Genomic DNA, 24,656 nt, shown 5'->3' with positions numbered 1-24,656 from the left:
GGTGGCCCCCCAATTTTGGCATTATCTCCCCAGTGAGGCCCACCTGGCACCAACATTGCTATCTTTTCAGTGCCAGGTCAAGACTTCTCTCTTTTCCCAGGCATTTAGCAAAATGCCATGACCTCCATTGATCTGGGGTCTGTTTTTAGGTTCAGCTGGCAACTCAAAGTTTAGCTGGTTTTAGATGTATGTTTTTTGTGCTAATGGTGATGGTTGGGTGCTATCTCCAGTATTCGAGGCAGTAAGCCTGTGTGCACCAGTTGCTGGGGAACATGGGTGGGAGGGTGCTTTTGCACCATGTCCTGCTTTGTTGGTCCCTGGCCGACAGCTGGTTGGCCACTGTGTGAACAGAGTGCTGGACTAGATGGATCCTTGATCTGATCCAGCAGGGCACTTCTGATGTTCTCCTATAATTATTTTTGCTAGTATGACGTCAGCTGTGGCAAGATGTCAGGATTTTTTAAAAAATGGGTCAAAGGATATTTTTATCCAGCTGGGTTTAGCTAAGCCTGCTAATAGCAGAGTTTCGTCATTTGAGGTTTATTGGGCAAATCTTCCAAGAGAGCGTATTTATTGCCCTCTTCAGTTTTCCTTGCCCTCTGAAGGAAAATCCCATTCTCGCTGTGATCCAGACAACCTTGCGGCTGACATGGTCTCCGTTTTGAACTGAGATGGAGAGTTTCCAGTGAGTTGCAGGAGTAATGCAGAGTCCACAGGGCTCCTACTTTTAAGGCAACAGTCAGAAGCCAGGATAAACTCGCAAGCTTATTATCTAACTGTTTGGGTCGCTGTGCATGCAGTACTCTAAAGAGATCCTGTTTTATTTCTCCTCGTTTTTTTTCCTGCAGGTTCTAATCAAACCGACCAAGAGCTGCTTTGCCTCACAAATACATCGCCTGTTGACCTCTTGTGTGAGCCGGTTCCTTCCTGCCTCCCCTCCCCGCAGCTGAGACCAGACCCAGTCATTCTTGAAACGGCAGATCTCATTCAGTTCGAAGAACACCCGCCAACCCTCTCTGGTAAAAAACAACAACAGTGTATCTCTAAGGATGCTTGCCTTGAGCAGTGCTAGTAGACAGTCTGACCCGAAACCCACTTCCATTCGAAACTGTTCTTTATTATGTGATTTCCCTACAAAATCAATTCACTCTCCTCCCAACGGAAGTGAGAGATGTACGATGGGGTTACACTCCCCCTGAAAGACTGTGTCCGCAGCTTGGGGGTGCTTCTGGATCCGTCGCTCCAAATGACAGCCCAGATGGCTGCGACGGCCAGGAGTGCCTACTCTCAGCTTTGACTGATATGCCCAGCTGTGCCCCTTCCTAGAGTCGGAAGACCTAAAGAGACGGTCATGCACACACTGGTAACTTCGAGACTCAACTTCTGCTATACATTCTACATAGGGCTAGCTTTGTGCCTAGTCTGTAAACTTCAACTAGTTCAAAATATGGCAGCCAGGCTGGTCACCGGTACACCTAGGGGTGACTACATCACACCAGTTTTAAAATCCCTTCACTGGCTGCCAATTAGTTTCCGGGCAAAGTATAAAGTGTTGGTTATCACCTTTAAAGTCCTACATGGTTTGGGTCCAGGCTACCTGCGGGATCGCCTTCTCCCAGACAATCCGCCCCTCACACTCAGGTCCTCTGGGGAGAATTTACTCCAGTCAACAAAAACAAGGCTGACAACTATTACCCAGATTATGGAATGACCTGCCGGGAGAGATTCATCAACTTAACAGTCTTCCGGAATTTAAGAAAGCCATAAAGACTGATCTCTTCCTGCAGGCCTACCCAGTTGAATTTTAAATTTGCCTTTTAATAATGTATTAGTTTTAAATGTTTTAATTAGTTATACGATGTTTGCATTCGTGTTGTACCCCGCCTCGATCCAGAGGGAGAGGCGGGTAACTTATTATTATTATTATTATTATTATTATTATTATTATTATTATTATTATTATTCAGAAGCCTGGACTTCTGCAGGGAGCAGAATGTGGTGATAAAGTGGATTGTGCCATTTGAAGCTGCAGAGAGCAAATACTGTTTTAGTGTCCCCCTATGTAAATGACCTTGCAAGCAGAATGCTAGCATATCAGGGAGACAGGGTTCTAGCTTAGATGTTTCTCTAGCTTTTAAGCTTTCAACTTGCAAGGAGGTCTCTTTAAAAAAAGGGGGAAAAGAATATGTTTGGGGGTTTTACACACACATTGCCCTACACCCTGAAGTGATACAATCCGTTTTACCACCTCTTTCTGCTGTTTGCATAAACCAGGAAATATGAAGGTTTAATACAATTCATCTGAGAGTTAAAAATGTCTTCTGATCATAGCTTTTACGCTCCTGTTAGATTAACACCCTTGGGAGAGGAGGAACTCCTCCCATAGCTCCCATTTTTAAATGCTCTGTGCTGCAGGAATTCATTTTTGCCATTGGCGACGTCCACAGCACTTGTGCAATCTGCTTGTTGCTTTATTTAACACTTTCCATGGATTTCTGTAGGTCTAAACCAGTAGTTCCCAAACTTTTTCAGGTAACCGCCCCCTTGGTTCCACAAACTCATGCCCAGTGCCCCCTGCGTGCGGCCCCTTTAAATGGGAAGCACCCGCCGCAGACTTGCCGAGGGAGGGAGGGAAAAGAGAGCAAATGCCTCTGTTTTGCAGCCAGCGTGGCAGGGCACACCAAGCAGGGTGTGTCTCTTCATTAGCGTTTTAGTGCTTTTGAAACATTTCAATTCACCGTTAAAAGGACTCTTCTTAAATTGTATTCATACATGTGTGGATTCTTCCCCTATATGGCTTGGGACTAAACTACCTTCTCCCATAAAAATGTCTCTCGGTCTTAAGACCAAACTACCTTCTCCCATAAAAATGTCCCTCAGTCTTAAGACCTACTGGAGAGGTGCTTCTTAGAAAAGACCACTTCAAGCGCCCCTGCCGCCCCTTTGCCTCTTAGCACCCCCCTATGCAATCCCACCGCCCCCAAGGGGGCAGTACTGCCCACTTTGGGAACCACTGGTCTAAACCACTTACAGATTTTAAGCAGCGTACAAGAATGACTAACCAATCCATCCACAATAAAATCATCTGCTGCATTAGCATGAAGGTTCATTTGCTATAAAGAGCCTCGTGTGGCGCAGAGCGGTAAAGCAGCAGTTTCTGCAGCTGAAACTCTCCCCACGGCCTGAGTTCGATCCCAGCGGAAGCTTGGTTTCAGGCAGCCGGCTCGGGTCGACTCAGCCTTCCATCCTCCCGAGGTCGGTAAAAGGAGTACCCAGTTAGCTGGGGGAAAGGTAATAATGGCCGGGGAAGGCAACGGCAAACCACCCCACTATATAAGGCCTGCCAAGAAAACGTCAGCGTAAGCTGGCGTCCCTCCAAGAGTCAGTAATGACTCAGTGCTTGCATGAGAGGTTCCTTTCCTTTTCCTTCCTTCATTTGCTATATCCGCACAGAAGGAAATAGGGCGTGCCCTGATACATAGTTTTCTTTCATTTTTAGAGATTATGGTTTTAACTGAAGAAGAGGAGAAGGGTGCTGGTCCCTTAGAAGCTAAAGAAGAATTGAGCCGCTTTCCCGCTGCATCGAATGCCGCAGAACTTACTCCAACGCCATCCGAATCCCAATCAGGCAGAGAAGCCCTGGACAGCCCAGCCAAAAAGCAGCATAAAAACCGAGTGAAATTGGCAGCAAATTTTTCGCTTGCACCTGTAACCAAGCTTTAAGTTCTGTTGTGGTGTGAAAGCAACTCCTTGTTAGACTGCACAGAAAATGAAGCTACTGGCTACCGCCTTTATATTTTTAATCACAAATCTAGAGCAGGGGGGGTCACTTGTGTTCTCTTTGTCACTGACTACCTTCTGTGAGGATTTTGTTCAATTTACACTGAATTCAGCTGGGCAGGGTTAGGGTTCTTTTTATTTGCACTTCAAGCGTTTGTTAAGGATAATTTAACATTTTACCATTTTCATTCTGTCGATCGTCAGCAAAAAGCAAATGATAAACCTTGACTTAGAGCAGAATGGATTTTAAGTTTCCGAAACCTCGTAAGTGGTGTAATCCTACATATTGCATCTACATCTTTAGGCTATTTCTAACTTGCATTTTTTTTCCAGACAGTGATAACCCAGTGTGCAATCTGTCTTGCAAAACGGCCTGTTGAGAACTTCTTAAATCATTAGATCGGAATAAAATGTGAGAAGGGGACTTCCGTGTGAAATTGATAAGGGTGAAATGGAGGATTTTTCGTTTATTTTTAGATGACTTGCAATTGACTCTTATCAAAAGATGACTGTAGAAAATGTTGTTGGGATTCTCAGGAAGTCCCTTTTAAACGCCTTCTGTAATCATTCAGTTCCACTGAGGAATCTTGTAGGAAGTTGAGGATATTTTAAGCTTCTCTTTTATGAGTGTGCCATGTTGAATGCTGATTTGGATTAAGGAGAAGAAAATGTGCATTTTGAAGTAAACTTTGAGATGCTTCTTGCTGCATCTGCTGATGAGATTACTTGGGAGCATTTGGTATTTCAAAAATATGCATTTAAGTGCATAAATTACAAATCACAACAAGGGGTTAGTGGAGCTTTTTATAAGATGGAAGGTAACGACGCTACTTCCACTTGCACAAAAATGTGAGCTGTCCGTGGGACTGCCAAGGTTACCGTACTTAACCTTGTTATCTAACTTTTTTAAACATGTAGTAAATGAGAAGCTTAAGTTGAGTCTATGCTTTTTAACTGTGTCTGGTTTTTATTCTGATGTTTACTCCTGGTGTTCAAAGCTGCTTTTCTGCGTGCGCTCTTTTGCCTTCAGTTCCTACAAGTGGTATTTTTGTTGGCTTTTAGAAAGGTCAGCCTTTGTCGGGGAAGTCAAGTCAGTGGACTCCTTTCACTTTCTTTTTTTATAAAGAGCTAAAATGTCTGCTGAAGCTTTATACCCCTGCTGGGTAAACTTGGCATTTACAATGGATTGTATTTGCCAGGCAAGGATTCTTATTGCTTGTCAAAAGGAAAGAACCTATATACCAAAGGTTTCCACTGGCTGGCTGGATATGTGTGTGTGTATATATATATATTTTTGCAACTATATTTTGTAATGTATGAAAGATTGAGAAATGGGCTTGGATCTTGCAGCCAGCAACTAGAAAATGCCGCTTGATGGCTATAGACAACCTTTTTAAACGAATAAAATGGATTTTGTTTAAAAAAAAAAGACTTTTAAACAAAACCAAGTATTAAACAGTACTAAATTATATAGCCATTGTGAATGCAGAGAAACACTGGAGGTTTTTCTGAGATCATGGCACGGCACAGTGTGTTTCACGTCCTTACATTTCCTCTACAGACATGGGGTTTATAGGAATGAATTTTTAGATTGTTTTTTTTTTAACCATTACATAAATTTATTTGTGAGACCATCTTTTCCATTCCCCTTATGTATAGACTGCATAAAATGAAGACCTGATCACCTTATGTTCGTCATGCAGAAACGTGCAGAAACAGTTATCATTTTGAACTGCAGTTGCAAGTCATCTAAAATAATGTGCTAGGCCAGGTTTGGGTGAAAACGAGAGAAGTACAGTACTGTTAAGTACTTTAAATACAGATGTGGTTATGCCATCTGTAGAGGATGAGAAATCTCTCTGGATTCATGTGTAATTCTGACCAATATTGCTGTTTGGAAGTTAGAATACAATTTGGAGGAAGTTCGTTTTCCATAGTGTGAGGCCATCTAATTGATTTCTTTCTTTCTTTTTTTCCTTTTTACAAAGGCTTGAAGAAATAATGTGACTTGACAGATTTGAAAATTAAGACAATTAAATTCTTTCATTTACACTTTACTAATTTAGATTTCTCAGCTGTTTAAAAAAAAAAAGTAAGTATCACGGAAGCCCTTGACTTGTGCACACGCTCTGGTTGGGATAGGATAGGAGACAGCGTTCATCTTTCTCCTTAATCATCTACTTCATTTGGACACTTTTGTGGCTCAAGCGCTGTTTTGTGTGTTGGGACCAAACCGTTGTCAATAAAATTTTCAAGCAAGCATGTAACTTTTTTATAAGATTTTTTAAAAATAAGAATCAAGAGACGTTCAGGGGTCTGGAAACAAAGACCTATGAGGAGAGACTGAAAGAACTGGGCATGTTTAGCCTGGAGAAGAGAAGACTGAGGGGAGACATGGTAACACTCTTCAAGTCCTTGAAAGATTGTCACACAGAGGAGGGCCAGGATCTCTTCTCGATCATTCCGGAGTGCAGGACGCAGAATAATGGTCTCAAATTACAGGAAGCCAGATTCCGGCTGGATATCAGAAAAAAACTTCCTGGCTGTTAGAACAGTACGACAATGGAACCAATGACCTAGGGAGGTTGTGGGCTCTCCCACACTAGAGGCCTTTAAGAGGCAGCTGGACAGCCATCTGTCAGGGATGCTTTAAGGTGGATTCCTGCATTGAGCTGGGGGTTGGACTCGATGGCCTTATAGGCCCCTTCCAACTCTACTGTTCTATGATTCTATAAGTATAGATATAAAGTCTGGTATTCTCAGTCTGCGTAACAGAACCCGAAACTTGTAAAAATGAAAACCCAACTAACTGGGGAATGTCTGTGGGGGACCTTTTTTTCTTTTGAGGACTGCAGGGGTCAAAGCCAAAAGTAGAGGAAGGCACTCCCGCAGGGACTTGATTCTCACACTGCTCTTACACACAGATGTTTCTAACAAGTGGGCAGGTCAGATTACTTTGGCACTTCCCAGAGTAACATCACCAGGCAGACAAAGTTAGTACGAGGGAGTATCCATGACACCCAGCCTGCCCAACCGGTGCAAACATCCAGATGGTGCCAGCATTGAAACTTGGCCTCTCTCTGCCCCCTCTTCACCTCTCTTTCTCCAGTCTCAGGGGCAGTAAGATTGTATACACCAGTTGTTGGGGAACATGGTTGTCAGGATGCTCTTGCATTGTGTCCTGATTGTGGGTCCCTGGACAACAGCTGGTTGGTCACTATATGAACAGAGTGCTGGACTAGATGGACCCGTGGTCTGATCCGGCATTAGGGCTCTTAAGTTCGTAGGTTCTCCACTGTAACACACATGTGAATATGTGCCTCTTGTCTTTCTGATCCCTCATTCTCTCTCCAGCACTTCCTTCCCATTCAGCAGGCTACTGGGGTGAGGACAAATGGCTCAGCCAGAGGTTTGAACTGATTGCTTTTGAAATTGAACCAAGGGCCACAGCTTACTGATCCTTGGCTTAGTGGGTCCTGGGAGTGTTCTATTTAACTTCTCCTGCAACATGTGGCCTAGCTCGCTTCCTTGAGTCATCGTCCCTTCACATGCTGTGTCACTGCCCGGGTCTTTTCTCAGTACACAATCTCCGCAGATTGGTCTGGATTGCTTGGCAGATAATCTGGTCTCACATCAGGAGCTTAGACTAACATGGTTTATTAGACATCTTGGACCCATCCTGAAATGACCTGCCTTCAGGATTCTGCCTCACCACAAAGCTTGGTGTGTCGCGGTGTCTCAGGTCAACCTCTCTGTAGAATCGTGACGAGGACACGAGAAACCCACATGTAACTCCGATGATTCCTAGGACGAAGCGTGGAATATAAATGGGATCGATAATATAAATGGGATCAAGCCGTTCCTCCGTTTTGCCTCTGATTCTAGTGTGCAGGAACAGTCCACCTGCTTTATCACGAGGCTGAAATTCATATGCAGTGCAAGCATCATGCGTCCTAACGCCCTGTGGTGATCCTCCCAAGCCTCCCGCAGGAGCAAGATCAACCCACTTGGGGGTAACGATGGCTCAGTCTAATAAAGCAGACTGACGGCCCTTCTCCATGGCCCTTTCCAGCTCCTTGATGAGTGGGTGGTGATGGCTGGGAATGGTAAGCTGACACTGAAGGCAAAGACAAAAGGGAAAGAAACAGAATTGCAGCGAGGGACAGACTGAAATGAGTCAAAGTGAGCCAAAAAGAGAAACTAAAAGACAGAGATGAAGTGAAGGGAGGATTTGGAAGAGATGGGGGAATGAGGCAAGAAGGAAAGTGTGGCAAGGTCTTCACTAATCTGGTTTACAAGTCTGCCCTGCTGCACTTTGCCTATAATCCTTGAGAATTCAGGAGACGTAAGCTCAAGGCTTCATAGGAGACAAGTCTTGATGAGCAACTAGATGCGCAGATTTTATTAAATCTCTTCCATCTGTGTTTTGCAGATGGTCGGGTGTCTTTTGTTCCATCAAAAGACTGGGTTTGTGTGTTTTTGCCAGAATGTTCTTCATGCACTAATTTTCCTTCGCGCCAATGCATTCATCTGCATTCGTTGACGTGAACTGGCGCTAATTTGCGTTAACAAGAATTGGCGCATTTACGTGAGTGCCCGTTAGCGCTAATCTGTGTTGATGTGAATTAGTGCAAACCCCCACCCCATCTCCAAAAGTGAAGAACCAACACAAGTCCGCAAAATCAGCAGGACGTGGAAAAAGCTGGCCCACTGTGGAATCTGCAGGTCAGATTCATAGAAATTTGAATCTGTTCTGGATTCCTCTGACACTCCTAGGAGCAACTCTCCCCCGCCCCTTGCTGGAGGAACGGACGACCCAACCAGAAGACCATCCTGCTGGAAGAACCTTGAACCTGAGCCCCCAAGTTAGTAGTGGAGGTGATGGATGGTGAGAAGTGACCCCTTCAGGAAGAGCTTCAGGAGAACAGGTTAACTGCTTACGGTCCGAATCAAGGGGATGACCTCTTAAGGCAGGAGAACGTTGAATCTCTTTCAGCCTGAGGACCAAATTGAATTTCAGATAAGTTCTCAGAAGGGCAAGGCCAAAGGGTAGGACCACAGTACCAAAAATAACGGTGTATTTCAGATTAAATACTGCCTGTAACTAAGCCTTAAGAGAGGTGTTCCAAGTTTTTTAAGAACGGAGGGGGCGGAAAACATTCAAAACCCAAATGATCAGCAGTTGGTGAGCCAAATTTGGTTCACAAGCCTGAAGTTCTATACCCCTGTCTTAAGGGGAAAGGCCCAAAGGAGGTCCATTCCCTGGTCATTGTTTTGAAGGTTGGATCCAAAGACTGCACACATCGAAGCAATTCAAGGCCAGTGTTGTAACTCAGTCGAAAGCTAACTAAAACCTGGAGCATTGTGGCTTAAATGGAACCAATTTATCAAAGCGCATTTGATGGCCTCTTCCCTTATGGCCTACTCACATTCCCCTTTGCAGATCTTCGCAAAACGCCTTGAGGACGTCCACTCAGATGCTCCTTGCCCAGCCCTGTCATGTTGCTTCTACGTCACCAGCAAATTATGATTCATTTTGGCTTTGTAGCGTGTTTTCTTTGAATTGTGCTGTCATCCTTAATGGCTAATTCTTACTGTGGCTGCTCATTTATATCGAACAAATACCATTTCCAGCAGTGTGATGAATGGCTTGTCTTCAGCAACTGCTTAAGAAGGAACATTGGAAGCTGCCTTATACCAGGTCAGGCAGTGACTGGATTCGCACAACACACTAACTCACACTCAAGGGTTGAGTGTGGATTGTTGTTGAAACGCAGGTTAGCGTGTTGTCTGAAGCCAGGGTGGCTTATTAAACATTCAGTGTGGGCTATTTTTCTCAAACCAACCAACTTGAAAACCCATATTGGAAGCAGTTAACAAGCCACACTGCATTGTTAACATGCCACCCTGCACAAAATTTCCTGGGTTCAGACAAAACACTAACCTACGGTTCAACAAACGACCCAGAGTTCAACAACGATCCATGCGGAACCACTGAGTGTGGGTTAGCATGTTGTGTGAACATTGGGCAGAGGGACCTTCCATGATCAGAGACCTTCCTGACATGCAAGGCAGATTTGGGACCCATTTCCACATCACAGCACTTACGGCATAACCAATCTGTTTTCAGTGATCCTTAACAGGCTGAAGAACACAGTGCCAAGATGGCTCAGTCCCAGGTCCACCTTTCTAGTTTTCTTTGCAAGACTTCCAGCAACTGACATCCACTAGGTGTCATGCCAGAAATAGAGCAGCTTTCCACCAGTGGACCGTGATCCATCTTCAGTTCACCCCCGCACTGCGCAACACATGCTGAGAATTTATCAAGAGACCAGCTCTCAAACAGATGGGTGACTTCCACTGGACTCATGATGGATTTAATAGTAGTCAATTGAATGGCCTTTGCGACACTAGAACACCACTGAGACCAAAGATTTGATCTTCAACTAGGCCAAATCTGGCTTCCGAGCCTGAGGTCCTTGGTCCCCACCCAGAACAATCCTGTGGCCCACAGCAAGCCACTGGAAATCACAGGAGTCGGACAAATCATTTGTCAGCAGCTTCAGGTCAACGATTAGCTGCACCGCGTATTTACAAGATTTATTAACACATCTGTAGTTGCTAAAAGTAGCCACCATGCCACGTCGTCGCCGTTTTTCTGGCCCACAGATTGAATGCTGCTTGCCAAGGGAAGAAGTGTGGAATGCATCCTATACACACAGACTATTAAAACTGCTATTCTACATATTACTTGGTATGGTTTTCTAGTTCATGGCTGGCATTGTGTATGGGACATCCCATATACCTGTCTTAAATCAGTATATCTATACCAATTTATATAAAGGGTGTTGAACCTTTTCAGTCAGAGCAATGAATTCAGTTCCAGAGAAGCTCGCAGGGGTCGCATACCAGTGGTCCATGGGGCCAAAGGCAAATGAGGGTGAGGTCCAAATACAAAAAAATAACATATTTTAGCTTAAAGCTCTTACTGACCCTGTTCAGACAACATACTAAGCCGTGCTGATCAATCATCTTGGGCTAGCCATGAAAACTTAGTGTGGCATGTGTAAGGTGTTTTCCCTAACCATGGTTCATACAAAACCACATTGCTATATAACCTGCAGGTGCCACAGCGTCAACATGGCGAGCTGCCTCAGCCAGGAAATGGCTGCTCAGGGCTGTGCGTGCCGCAATGGCTGCTGGGATGTGGAACAGACTAGTCAGAGGACTGAAGAGATCAGGGGAGAGATGTGTGGTTTGGGAGACAGCACAAAGGGCCGTGGTCCCATGGTCATGGCACTTGGTGTGGTTAGTGGTAACCACAGTGAGACATGGTTAGCAGAACCACGTACCTCAAGGTATATTCTGAACAAAGTCATTGCCAGTAATTCCACCGTAGGACAAGCATTCGACCATTTAGAATGGGGTGGAGGCAACTGCACAAGAACCAAGAAACCACCAAATGTTGGGTGGGCAGAAGATGGGGCCATGAGAAGGGGCTGGGGGCCTTCTGGAGAACCACAGAGGGATGGATTTGGCCCATGGCCTGAGGTTCCCCACCCTTGATATCTATATATATATATGGATAAAAATTGGCACCTGTCTGTTACCTGCGAGCCATCTCCTATGTGTGTTATTTTTATTTATTACAAATCCTCTCTGATCTCTGGATATAGTTATATTTAGATATACTCCTTGTCTTAACCTAGGCATGCTCGCTGAGTGATCCATGCAACAGTGAAGGAGTCACCAAGTGGTACATTCAGTACTACAACAGTTACTGTAAGAAACAGTATGGGAAACTCAACTATCAAGATATTTGGATGCTTTTATGTCCTTTCTCCTCCCTTCCTCAAACAGTTCTACATCCGTCGGGTAAAAGCGTGTCGAAAAGAAGGTGTGCCCGAGAGGATGGCGCTACATGATGGTGCACTGGGCTGTCCCACAGCAATCCTTGATAAGAGCTATTCCTGTCTTGGCGATGGTGGGCTTGTTTGGAGGAAGCGGTGGAGGTTCTGCCTTCTTCTCTGTAGGGGTACCTGTGAGAATTGGAGGGAAATCATTAATATCCAGGTTGGGGTTTTGAAATTGCACCTAACCTTCAAAGTGGACACCTTGAAGGTTAGGTGCAATTTCACCTAAATTGCACCTAACCAATTTAGATGATTAATTGATTGATTGATTGATTGATAATACAGCTTATAATGGGAGTGTTTGCGTCAGGGCTGGGAATTTCTTCCACAGATTTGTTCTAGCCCTGGATGAGAGCTGGACTTAATATTTTGTCAATGCCAGGTGCAGATGACTCATAGAACTAGAAAGGTCAAAACGATAAGGAAGATTTCCTCATCAACCGTTAATTGAAGAAAGTATGAGTCATCCAGTTCTGGACAATGTATATACAGTATATATGTGTGTAGATATGTCATTACAAAACGGACTTGCTGTGATACCGTATGTCTCTGGACTGTGCTATTGCTGTAAATAAGGAAGATGTTATGTACCTATGAATATACCTCAGTAAAGCATTACTGAAGAGAACTCTGTGAGTATAATTCTTCAAAGGAAGCTAATCTGAATGCTGGGTGACTAAACTCGGCTACAGTTGGTACCCAACAGTTTGATGCACAGTATTCTTTGGAAACTCACTGGTAGGTGATCTAACGGCTTTATCTAAAGGTTTCAACTTGATCCGGAGGAACTCCGCCATCTCCTTGTCTTCCTCCTTCTCTCTGTGTTTTAAAGCAAAAGAAGAACAAACTGGTACGGAAGAAAGAAAGCCACTTTACTTTTTAAATAAGAACATCAGAAGAGCCCTGCTGGGTCAGACCAAGGGTCTGTCTGGTCCAGCACTCTGCCCACACAGTATCCAACCAGCTGTCGAGCCGCATGGGAGGAAACCTTTGGGGCAGAAAAGCTGCATAGAAAAATATCGGAACTATTCAACACAGCATCTTTTTTCTTTTTCTTTTAAAGATTATTACTATAGACAAAAACTGTTCTCCTTCAAACAAACCATTCTCTATACTATGGGGGGGGGGCTGTGTGGCCCTCCCGATGTTGACGTTCACCAGCTTCGGAGTGCAACAGCATAGACTTCGGACAGGGCCGGCGCTACCATTAAGCCAACTAGGCAGCCGCCTAGGGCGCAGACCTCAGAGGGGCGCAGTACTGACCTTTAAGGGTCACAGTTTTATACAAATCAGTTGTTTTAAGAAAAAACATAAGTTCAAGTTTTGTGCTTTTTATTTTTTATACAAAACATCTGTTCTTAAAAATCAAAGTTGGCAATTTTTTTGGGGGGGGTGCACGTAGCTCGCCTTGGCTAGAGCACAAAACAGTCTGGCACTGGCCCTGACTTTGGAGTGCAACAGCATCTAGAAACTTCTGCTTCCACACCTTTGCTCTAGACCATCTTCGGTCTTTTTACCTTAATCTCTCCACTTCCGCGTCATCAACAAGGAAGTCTCTTTTTTGCACCAGTTTGTGGATCTTCTGAATCAATTCATCTTCCCTTTGCTTCTGCAGTGTTGTTTTATCTTTTTCTGTTTGAGAGAGAAAGAAGTGCGGAGAAAGGGGGGGTTGGAGAGACAGAGAGAGAACAGGAGGTGGGTTGAAAGAAGTTAATTTTCTTCCCTTTCTGCTAATTCTGTGAAAAAATCAGTGCTTCTCGACAAGGAAGGCAATGCATTGTGTCAGACAGGAGTATTGAAACTCTTTCAGCCTGAGGGATGAATTCCAGGATTGGACCTGAAATATTGGGGGGGGGGGGAATTGAAGCTTACTAATGTGATTTAAAGTCACATTCGCCTTTGGCCGAAGTGCTGGATCTGAGGTGAGGTGGGCCAAGCCCCTGAATCTGATTCAGCCCAAATACGAGGTGATACCAGGTCGAACCTGAGGCTCTCTGAGGTGAAGTGGATTGGTTCTGAAGCACCTCAGGCTGAGGTGGTAGTGGGCTGCGACCCTGCCTGTGTGGGAAAGCCAGCACAAGACCAACTGTGAGTCCATTGGACTCACCTTCCTCTCCCTCCTCACTCACCCCCTGAGTTGAGTCGAATGGAACCCACAAGAGCTGTCCTGCTTCAATGGGGTGAATCTTGCTTTGGATTCCAAAGCGAGGCGGCCCAATCCCAAAGCATCCTGGGTTGTATCAGGGCCGTTTTAAGGACTCCGAAACAGCCTCTGAGGCAAGGCGGGGGGCTGTGCACAGCCCTAATTTAAAGGTTATATTATGTAGATGATTTTATTGGAATACTTGTAAAAATGTAAAGACAATGACTCCATTCAGAAGACACCTTAAACCACAGCTTTAACCACGGTGGTTAAGCAAGAAAGACAGGCTGTGTTCAGAAGACACATTAAAACACTGCTTTAACCATGGTGAATAAGGCAAAAAGTCTTATTCACCATGGTTAAAGCTGTGGTTTAAGGTGTCTTCTGAACACAGCTCGGCTTTCTGGCTTAACCACTGTGGTTAAAGCCATGGTTTAAGGTGTCTTCTGAACGAGGCCGATAGCATGTACTTCCCATACATTGTTTACATTTTTTGAAAAAGTTGCTGAAGACTATTGACACACTAAATTTATTTATTTTTTATTTATTTATTTATTGTTACATTTTTATACCGCCCAATACCCGAAGCTCTCTATTAATTTATTTTAGAGAAATTAATTTTAGCAACCCAAAGAGATGTGTAAGAAGTACCTTGAGTTTCACAGTCACTACTTATTAGTTCTATTTCACCCTGAGACATTTCGGTATTTCAATAAAATATATGTACGCTAGGGGTAATCACCTGAAAAACATTAATTAGAGAGCCAGTGTGGTGTAGTGGCTAGAGTGTTGGACTGGGAGTCGGGAGATCCGGGTTCTAGTCCCCACTCAGCCGTGGAAACTCACTGGGTGACTTTGGGCCAGTCACAGCCTCTCAGCCCAACCCCCACCTCACAGGGTTGTTGTTCTGAGGATAAAGTGGAGAGGCGGAGGGTTATGTACGCCACCTTGGGCTCCTTGCAGGAAAAAAGGCGGCATATAAATGCAATAATAAATAAATAAAATAATTACAATGCTAAAACTGCCAGGTTTGCCTAATGTTACATTTGCAATTGGCATATATTCATTTTTTAGTAATAAATGTACGAAACTGAAAATTTTCCGTGGAAAAATAAAGCGCTGGAAACATTTCCACTCACATCACTGGCTGTGAGAACTGTGATGTGTTCTGATGTGTGATTATTGTTTTAACTGATGTTAAATTCTTTTTTGTTAGCCGACTCGAGTGCCATTTTTTGGTAGAGGAATAAATCAAATAAATAAATAAATAAACATCAGAGAAGCTGCAAACTGTTGCAGCCAGGGTATATGTCCATGTCCAATTTTACAAGCTTTTAAGATTGTGCTAAATTATGTAGGCATTTGAGAAGAGTTGTTTTATTACAACTTAATCTTTTGGACAGAGGCTGCAGCGCCTCTTCAGCATTTGGGCAATAAATCTATCTCTTTTTTCAAGAATAGGGCAAAAGCACTTTCTGTACATCCTCTTTAGGGAGAAATGAAATGCTGTAGAACTGTGACTAGGGGGAACAAAATTATTATTCCTAGGAGAGCCATAAAATCCTCACAGACTCATAGTAGATGGGGGTGGAATTTGTAATGTGAGGCCGCTTCCATTGGTGATGTGGGATATAGCTTCAGAATGTGAATGTGGAACTTGTGTAGGCCTCAGGCTCATGGGTGGTGGGCTAACATGCAACTTATAGTTATTTTTCTCTTTTCCCAGCTATTTAGCACTATGGAGCTTAACTAATTCCAGATATGCTTTTAGGTTTGGCTGACAGCTTTTAGTCGTTTTTAGACGTTTGTTATTGTGTATACTGACTGTAGTATGTTTTTATGGTTTTAATTTTTTGATATAGTTTTTAATTATTCATTATTGAATTTATATCCCGCCTTTTTTCCTCCCAGGAACCCAAGGCAGCGTACATAATCCTCCTCTTCTCCACTTTATCCTCACAACAACAACAACAACCCTGTGAGGTAGGCTGGCTGAAAGTATGTGACTTGCCCAAAGTCACCCAGTGGGTTTCCATGGCCGAGTGGGGACTAGAACCCGGCTCTCCTGACTCCCAGTCTGACACTCTAACCATTACACTACACTGGCTCTTTTAATGTTTTAATTGTTTGTAAACCGCCCAGATAGTTTCAGCTATGGGGCTGTATAGAGATGATGATGACGATGACGAAGACGACTTGGCAAAGCCCATCATGTCCATCTAGAAAAACCGCCATGTGCAAAAAAGAGATGATGATGATGATGATGATGATAATGATGATAATGATGATGATTTTCAATTGGCTCTTCTCCCCTCTCTGCTATTTTCTATTTGTCTCTGGTTGGTAGATCTATGTGTTCTAGCAATAACAAAAAAAGTAGCCCCACAAGCCTGATATGTGACTATCCATGCTGTAAGGTTACTCAATATTATTAAACACACACCCTATATTGCAAAAAGGAGGGGCAGGGAGCTGAGGCTGCGGGGGAGTGGCTTACCTAAGGCCTCTGAGTGAGTCCATGGCAGATGTGACATTCGAACTCAGTACTTCTCGATTTGTAATTCATTCTCATAGCCATTGTGATACATGTAACACCCTTATATCGCTTTCAAAGGTCATTGCCAAAGCCATCCCAGGTCATGACAGAGATAACTCCTATCTGCTTTGTTCCTTTAGGATTGCTACGGATTCTATTATTATTGTTATTATTATTATTATTATTATTATTATTATTATTATTATTATTATCATTATTATAGTAGATCTGCCCAGATGGTTCATGACTGAATTTTGATTGATGGGAGTTCTGCTGGGACAGGATATAGCATTGATTTGGGAAGCTGAAAGATTGGGTTTGTTTTTGTGCAACCTGGTTTGGTCGGTTTTTAAATGCATGCAAATAATATTGACCAAGAAATTACCTGGGACTGCTACTAAATTCTGCAGCTCTTTCTTAAGGTTCATGATGTCCTTGCACAACTGGATATCATCCATCCTGGGGAAACAGGAATGAGAAGAATTCAAAAAAATATATACGTGGCCACTGTACTTTTTTGTCAAATCACTTCCTTTGATAAGATGTTGCCGGTGATGCTGACGGCTCCAATTTTGGCGGGGCTGCGAATCCAGTCTGGGTTTCGGTCAGAACCAACCAGAACTCTAAAGGAGCTACCCAAGGTGCTGAACTCTATCCCCCAAAATAGATTCAGCCCCTTGGATAATTTGTTTAGAGTTCTGAATGAAACCCAAAATGGATTCACGGCCCCACCAAAATTGGAGCCACCAACCTTCCTTTATATTTTATACCAGGTCAAGAATATTTGTCTACCTAGCCCATTGATGCAAAACTCAGGGCCAGTAGCCAAATCTGACACACCTGGGGTCCAAATCCAGATTTCTGGGATTCCTTAGATGGCCATGGACCCTCCCCCCAAACACAAAAAAGCCAACCTGGGGGTTGGATAAATTCCTGGAGGCAAAAGCTATCAGTGGCTACTAGCCCTGATGGTTGTGCGCTATTTCCAGTATTCGAGGCAATAAGCCTGTGTGCACCAGTTGCTGGGGAACATGGGTTGGAGGGTGCTGTTGCACCATGTCCTGCTTGTTCATCCCTGGCCGATGGCTGGTTGGCCACTGTGTGAACAGAGTGCTGGACTAGATGGACCCTTGGTCTGATCCAGCATGGCCTTTCTTATGTTCTTATGATCTGAGCTGGTGGTGACCGAACAAGAAAGAGATTTTGGGGTTGTGGTGGACAGCTCAATGAAAATGTCCACCGAGTGTGCAGCCGTTGTAAAGAAGGCAAAATTCATGTCAGGCATTATAAGAAAAGGAATTGAGAATAAAATGGCCAGTATCGTACTGCCTTTATACAAATCTATGGTCACCACACCTAAAAAAGGATATTATAGAGCTGGAAAAAGTGCAGAAAAGGGCAACTAAAATGATTAAGGGGCTGGAGCATCTCCCCTATGAGGGAAGGTTACATCAACCGGGATTGTTTAGCTTGGGAAAAAGGAGGCTAAGGGGAGACATGATAGAGGTGTACAAAATTATGCATGGTGTGGAGAATGTGGATAGGGAGAGATTTTTCTCCCTCTCCCATAATACTAGAACCCCCTGGGGTCATCCCATGAAGCTGATTGGTGGGAAATCCAGGACAAAGAAAAGGATGTGCTTCTTCACACAGCGCATAGTTAAATTATGGAACTCACTACCACAGGATGTACTGATGGCCACCCATTTGGATGGCTTTAGAAGGGAGTTGGATAAATTCCTGGAGGCGAAGGCTATCAATGGCTACTAGCCCTGATGGTTGTGTGTTACCTCCAGTATCCGAGGCAGTAAGCCTGTGTGCCCCAGTTGCCGGGGAACGTGGGTGGGAGGCTGCTGTTGCACCATGTCCTGCTTGTTCACCCCTGGCCGATGGCTGGTTGGCCACTGTGTGAACAGAGTGCTGGACTAGATGGACCCTCGGTGTGCTCCAGCAGGGCTCTTCTAATGTTCTTATGGTGTTAACTGATCTCTTGTTGTTTTCTTGACTTCTGTGCAGCTTTTTTCCCCATTCTAAAAGACTGAAATATTTCTCCTAAAGCTGAGTTATAGGCAGTAAGTGCTTTATGCTAAAATATGCCACTACTTTGCTCCCCATTGCTTTGCCCTGGGCCCTGCCCATCCCTGGAACGCTGTCCCTCCCCTGCCAGAACTTCCCCGAAATGAAACTTAATGGGTGGTGCGCCTTTTGATTTAATTAACTGCATTTAACTGTCGCTCCTCTCTCAGGGGGGGGGATCAATATTAAATACATGCATACTGTGTATTATGTTCTCCCATTTTGAGAAATGGGATTCATATTGTGAGAGCAATTGTATTTTGAGCGCAATTACCACGTTAATTAGAAGGCAACGGTTTATCCAGGGGGAGACCGTGCAAGGGAAACGGGACGGATCCTCAGCAGGCACAAACAAGGCCAGATCTACACTAAGCAGGATATGACACTTTGAAAAGTGTGTTCTGGGCCCCAACAGTTGTCACTACTGTTATAAACTGTTTTAAAGTAGTGTAGATCCTGCCCAGGGCAGCTTTAGTGAAGCGACTAGAACGCTGAACAAGAATTTAATCCAGAATAAACATTCTGGCGGCACAATCCTACGGTCCTCGTATTTGCAGCAGTACGCCATGAATCCGTGGAAAATGGTACATGCCACAATGTCTCCTGTATGCAGTGTGGACTGTCAGAGTTGGTTTGATGACAACTTACATGGGCATTGTGTCCATATGTATTTCAGGAAGTGGGTGGGGTGGGGTGGGGTGGGGTGGAAAGCACCCATGGCTCAGTGGTAAAGGATCTGCTTTTCATCCAGAAGGTCCCTGGTTCAATCCCTGACAGTTACAAGATGGGGGATACTAGGCTCAGCAATACTACAAACGAGAAGGATCTTGGAATTGTTGTAGATCGCAAGCTGAATATGAGCCAACAGTGTGATATGGCTGCAAGAAAGGCAAATGCTATTTTGGGCTGCATTAATAGAAGTATAGCTTCCAAATCACGTGAGGTACTGGTTCCTCTCTATTCGGCCCTGGTTAGGCCTCATCTAGAGTATTGCGTCCAGTTCTGTGCTCCACAATTCAAAAAGGACGCAGACAAGCTGGAGCGTGTTCAGAGGAGGGCAACCAGGATGATCAGGGGTCTGGAAACAAAGCCCTATGAAGAGAGACTGAAAGAATTGGGCATGTTTAGCCTGGAGAAGAGAAGATTGAGGAGAGACATGATAGCACTCTTCAAATACTTAAAAGGTTGCCACACAGAGGAGGGCCAGGATCTCTTCTCGATCCTCCCAGAGTGCAGAACACGGAATAACAGGCTCAAGTTAAAGGAAGCCAGATTCCAGCTAGACATCAGGAAAAACTTCCTGACTGTTAGAGCAGTATGACAATGGCCTCTTGAAGGCCTCCACACTCGAGGCCTTCAAGAGGCAGCTGGACAACCATCTGTCAGGGATGCTTTAGGCCCCTTCCAACTCTGTAGGCCCCTTCCAACTCTGCTTTTCTATGATTCTATGATCTCCAGGTAGGGCAGGAAAAATGCCTGCCTGAAATCCTGGAGAGCAGCTGCCAGTCAGTGTCGGCAATACTGGGCTAGATGGACCCATGGTCTGACTCTGTATAAGGCAGCTTTCTATGTTCCTATTTGCCCTGCTGCAGACTCCTCTGTATTCCACTGGACGTATAAATGCTGGAGAAATCTGCTGTGGACTCCAGGGAGGCTGGATACCTAATAATCCAATTTGTGGATCTCACAAGGGACCAGCTCCCCTGATCTGCACAATCTCTGGATATCACCCAGAGCAGCTTTCCAGCTTGAAGTGTGTTACAAGTGTGAATGGGCAACCTCAAGGTCCCCAATGCTCTCCCTTCATAGATGGAATTTAATTGTATTCCATCAAAATAAAAGTGTTCTAGAAATTATGTTTGGGTTTTGAGTCTCACTCCGTATCTCATCCCATGATCTCAACTTTCTGGTAATAACATGGTGCCTGCAAATACCAGTCATTGGAGAACAAGAGCAGGATGGGACTATGACCTCCTTGTGAAGTTTCCATCAGCATCTGGTTGGCCACTGGGGAAACAAGATGGCAGCCCTTTGGTCTGACCCAGCAGGGCTCTTCTTTTGTTACCTGGTTAAGGTATGTAGATTCGGCTGCCCGTCTTTGCAAGGACAGGGGTCCAATGACAATCTTTCACCTTTCGAGACTTCTGGATCATACAGAGGGTCTCTGGAGAATTTAAGGGAAGTTCATGGATGTGATTTCCTTGATTACTGCTGAACTCTTAGAATGCCTAGCTGTGAAGGTCTCACCTCCCAAAGGATGTGAGGAGTCAGGAAAATCTTCAGTCAATGGCTTGGATCAATGTGCTTTGTTGGTAGGCAAAAGGAAGAGTTCAGTCCCCAAAGGCCATTAGCTCCATGGAAGCTTATAACAACCTTATTTCATCAAAGTGACTGCCTAATTAAGATGAGCAGCCTAAACCTGAAGGATACAGGATACACCACTGGCACTCAGCGTGATGACAAGTACTAGTGATGTCAGGAGAAGAAAAAGACACACACCGTGCTACGCAAATGTAGAACGTGATTGGCAATTCAATTGACTTTTTAAGGTATCTAGCTCTTATTGTCTTGAAGACACGTGAGTTGGACTTGACGCCAAAATTGATACACATACACACATTCACACATGCCCATATTACTATAGCCTTGTGCAGACAATTGGTTTGCCTTGCAGGAGGGAGGGTTCGAACATTACTCACTTGCCACACACCCTTGACAAAAATGAGCAAAATCAGTCTGGTAGATCTCGAGTAATAAGCCTGATACCGCTGTATTCTTATATAAGATGTCTCTTCTAAGACTTTCTTACAGTAAGAGCTTTGAACTAAAATATCCTGGTACTTTGGCTCCACACCCTTTGGCCACACCCTCTGTGGCCCTCAGCCCCGCCCAAATGTGGCCCACGAGAGCTTCCATAAAATGGGCTCCGGCCCTTGGCTGAAAGAGGTTCAACACCTCTGCGATAGATGGACCGAAACTCAGCTAACCTTTGAAATTCACTCATCTCTGAATCTGACAGTAAAATTCTCCAATTTAAAAAAAAAATACAAAAAAAGCAACAACCAAATTTAGGATTTGAAAAATGAGAAACTGAAATTGACAGACTCATCCACCTCTATTTTCCACAGATAAATGGTATTTCAGTGCAAGGAAAGCTCATTTCTGTTCTTCGCAGAGGAAGAGGACAAATGAAATAAGAAAAGGGCGGGGGACCATCTAATTGGAAACAGCAAGAGCAGGGCAGGCATTAATTACCTTCTTTGGCTAGCAAGCAAACCAGAAGGACTGTCTGCCATCCCGTTGATTATCATTGCAAAGTCAGGTCTCTCTCCGTGCTCAGCTCCGTGAGATATAATTGCACCCGGAGTTATGAAGCAGCAAATGTGCAGGCTAAAATTAACCGTCTTAAGCATTGAAATGAATCTACGGAGAGAGCTGATATTGAAGATATTAAGAGGAAAAAGGAATCTGCAGTGCTGAAGACATTAAACCCAAAGATCTGAGGCTCAATGGAAAATGTTGCTGGGATGCTTTCTAGCTAATGCTTTCTAACTGTGCAATGGAGGGATGTCTGAATTTTGTAAAATCCATTACGTCTGTGTGTCACAGATTATCAGGCAACTTTTGTTTCGTCCTCCACTCATTGATTGAATTGTTTGTTTAGGGATGTATGAGAATTTCATACCACTTGCGCTAAATTAAGCATGGCGTGGAGAATGTGGCTAGGGAGAACTTCAATTAGTTAAAAATATGGCAGCCAGGTTGGTCACCGGTACGTCTAAAGGTGAGCATATTACCCCAACATTAAAATCACTCCATTAGCTTCCGGGCAAAGTACAAAGTCTTGGTCATTATCTTTAAAGCCCTACATGGTTTGGGTCCAGGTTACCTGCGGGATCGCCTTCTCCCATACAATCCACCTCACACACTCAGTTCCTCTGGGGAGAACTTACTTCAGTCAGCCAAAACTAAGCTGACAACTGTTACCCAGAAGACCTTTTCTTCTGTCACCCCCAGACTGTGGAATGGCTGCCGGAGGAGATTCGTCAACTTAACAAGTGAGTTAACAAGAGCCTGTTCAGACAGCATGTTAAGCCATGGTTCCCTTTTGCAGCAAATGGTTAGTGAGCGTGTTTAAACCGTGGTTATGTAGCCACCATGGTTAGGAATGGTTGACATGACACACTAAGCCATAATGTCTAGCTCAAAATGTGGCTTAGCTTGTCATCTAAACAGGGTCACTGTGTGGTTGTTCCACAGTTAATGTCCAGTGTGAAAACTACTGTGATTTCAGATAACTAACTTGGATTTGAATGAATCACAGTTTCCCAGGTTCAAATGTAACATGGAACTGTGGTTTGTTTGAAGGCTGATGGGCATCTGGATAAGATTGAGCCCTATGACGTTATCCAATACATAAGTCTGTTTCCCTAACGATGGCTTAAGAAACAAACATTTTCTGTTCAATGATTATAATGGTTTCTCTTGCAGTGTTCATCAGCACAAATAACTTTAATTAAATAGCAATGAGAAATCAGATACTTTTCTTCAACTTGGTTCCATGTCACATTTGTGCAAAAACAAAAACAAATGCTCCCTTTCCTTCCTTCCTTCCTCCCTCCCTCCCTCCCTTCCTTCCTTCCTGGTTTGTTCTTGTTTTTTCCAGCTTCAAATCTAGGTCATCCGCACCACCAGCACTTTACAGGTTAAGGCAGCTTTAAATACTCATAAGGGGAAGATGGTTCCGAAAGTGTGATTTCTGCTTTATGTTTGGATGGCTGACTCAGGAAATTCAAGATGGAACCCAAGAGTTTCGGTGCAAATTCAGCCCCAAGAGATATTAAAGAGGCAGCAAGGAGCCGTAAACTGTTACTATTTGAGCCTCTCTCAATCAAGTGCTCCAGCAGTTGCTGAGATCACCGTTGGCAACTGGCCCGATTTTTTTCCTAACAACCTGGCTGGGACTTCATTCTCCAAGGCCAGAACTGAGGATATGTGAGCTGGGGGACGGAGGGAGTATTTGGTGTTTTGACTAGGATGTTGAGTGCATATTGTTGTTTTTATGCTTTTGGTGGTTTAAAATTTTTGTATCTTTGTTTTCAGTGCTCACTGTTTTTAACTTTTGTAAACCACCCAGAGAGCTTCGGCTATGGGGCATTATATAAATGTGATAAATAAATAAATAAAATAGGAAATACCCAGTGAAAGCTGGTGGCTCCAATACCAGTGGAGCTGTGAACTCAAGGGAGCTATCCCAGGTGCTGAAGCTATTTGGGGCTAGAGTCCAGCCCCATGGACTGCTCCTTTAGACCTCTGGCTGGTGCTGACGGAAACCCAGAATGGATTCATCAGCCAGAAATCTTAACGTCAGAATGGAGCGCCATGCAAGCGTCCAACGAAGCCACGGAGCCACCCGCACTCATCCTGCACCTCCATTGTGTGCAACAATGGCAGCTCTAGAAATTGCTTATATAAATGCAGCCTGATGGACACAGAATCATAGAATAGTAGAGTTGGAAGGGGCTTATAAGGCCATCGAGTCCGACCCCCTGCTCAATGCAGGAATCCACCCTAAAGCATCTCTGACATATGGTTGTCCAGCTGCCCCTTGAAGGCCTCTAGTGTGGGAGAGCCCACAACCTCCCTAGGTAACTGGTTCCATTGTCGTACTGCTCTAACACTCAGGAAGTTTTTCCTAATGTCCAGCCGGCTCAGCAAGCTGAGTCTGGGCAGGAAAGGCAGGGGAGTCCGTCAGCTCCCGGACCCAATCCAGTGTCTGCGACATCCCTAGGTGATCCTGCAAACCAGGTCACAGAGAAATATGGCTTTCCCTCTCTCCCTTGCTGTGGGGCATGTTGATATTTTGAAACTGTAAATAATCAAATGTATATTTTACAAAGAATGGGCGTAGTTAAAGATTGAAAGTAGAGAAATGCAGCAGCAAATTAGGCAGGTGTCTGTAATGAAGGCAAGAAACACCTGAGTTAATTGATGTCAGTTTGCTAACAGTTTAAAAAGGGAGTGTCTTAACAGTTGGTAGGAGGGGGTGAGAAGAAGGAAAAGAATGGTCAAAAGGAATATTGCTGCAGAAAAGGAGTTGGAAGCAAGGTTGCTGATACCACATCGTTTGGCTGGCACGGGAGGAAAGCTTCAAAGCAAAAGGTCTGAAAACTGAAACTCCCAGAGTCTAATTGCTGGTAGGAAAGAT

The 24,656-nt window shown here is 44.2% G+C and overlaps 2 protein-coding genes across 3 annotated transcripts in view; one reads left to right on the top strand and one right to left on the bottom strand.

Moving 5' to 3' along the window:
• The window catches only part of MARF1 (meiosis regulator and mRNA stability factor 1), a 45,076-nt gene extending 39,034 nt beyond the window's left edge, over positions 1-6,042 (top strand). For both annotated transcript variants that reach the window (XM_063143395.1, XM_063143394.1), the window contains exons 26-27: positions 849-1,019; positions 3,500-6,042. In XM_063143395.1, coding sequence (XP_062999465.1) covers positions 849-1,019; positions 3,500-3,723 — 395 coding nt within the window. In that variant the 3' untranslated portion in view covers positions 3,724-6,042. The remainder of the gene's footprint in view (positions 1-848; positions 1,020-3,499) is intronic.
• Positions 6,043-11,384: 5,342 nt separating this feature from the next.
• BMERB1 (bMERB domain containing 1) overlaps positions 11,385-24,656 on the bottom strand; it is a 34,790-nt gene continuing 21,518 nt past the window's right edge. Inside the window, exons 3-6 of the mRNA XM_063143041.1 lie at positions 16,758-16,831; positions 13,211-13,325; positions 12,430-12,512; positions 11,385-11,819 (exon numbers count right to left, since the gene is read on the bottom strand). Coding sequence (XP_062999111.1) covers positions 11,698-11,819; positions 12,430-12,512; positions 13,211-13,325; positions 16,758-16,831 — 394 coding nt within the window. The 3' untranslated portion in view covers positions 11,385-11,697. The remainder of the gene's footprint in view (positions 11,820-12,429; positions 12,513-13,210; positions 13,326-16,757; positions 16,832-24,656) is intronic.

This window comes from Elgaria multicarinata, chromosome 17, assembly GCF_023053635.1.
Source record: "Elgaria multicarinata webbii isolate HBS135686 ecotype San Diego chromosome 17, rElgMul1.1.pri, whole genome shotgun sequence".
In the NCBI taxonomy this organism is placed as follows: Eukaryota; Metazoa; Chordata; class Lepidosauria; order Squamata; family Anguidae; genus Elgaria; species Elgaria multicarinata.
This window is presented reverse-complemented; position numbering and strand designations above follow the sequence as displayed.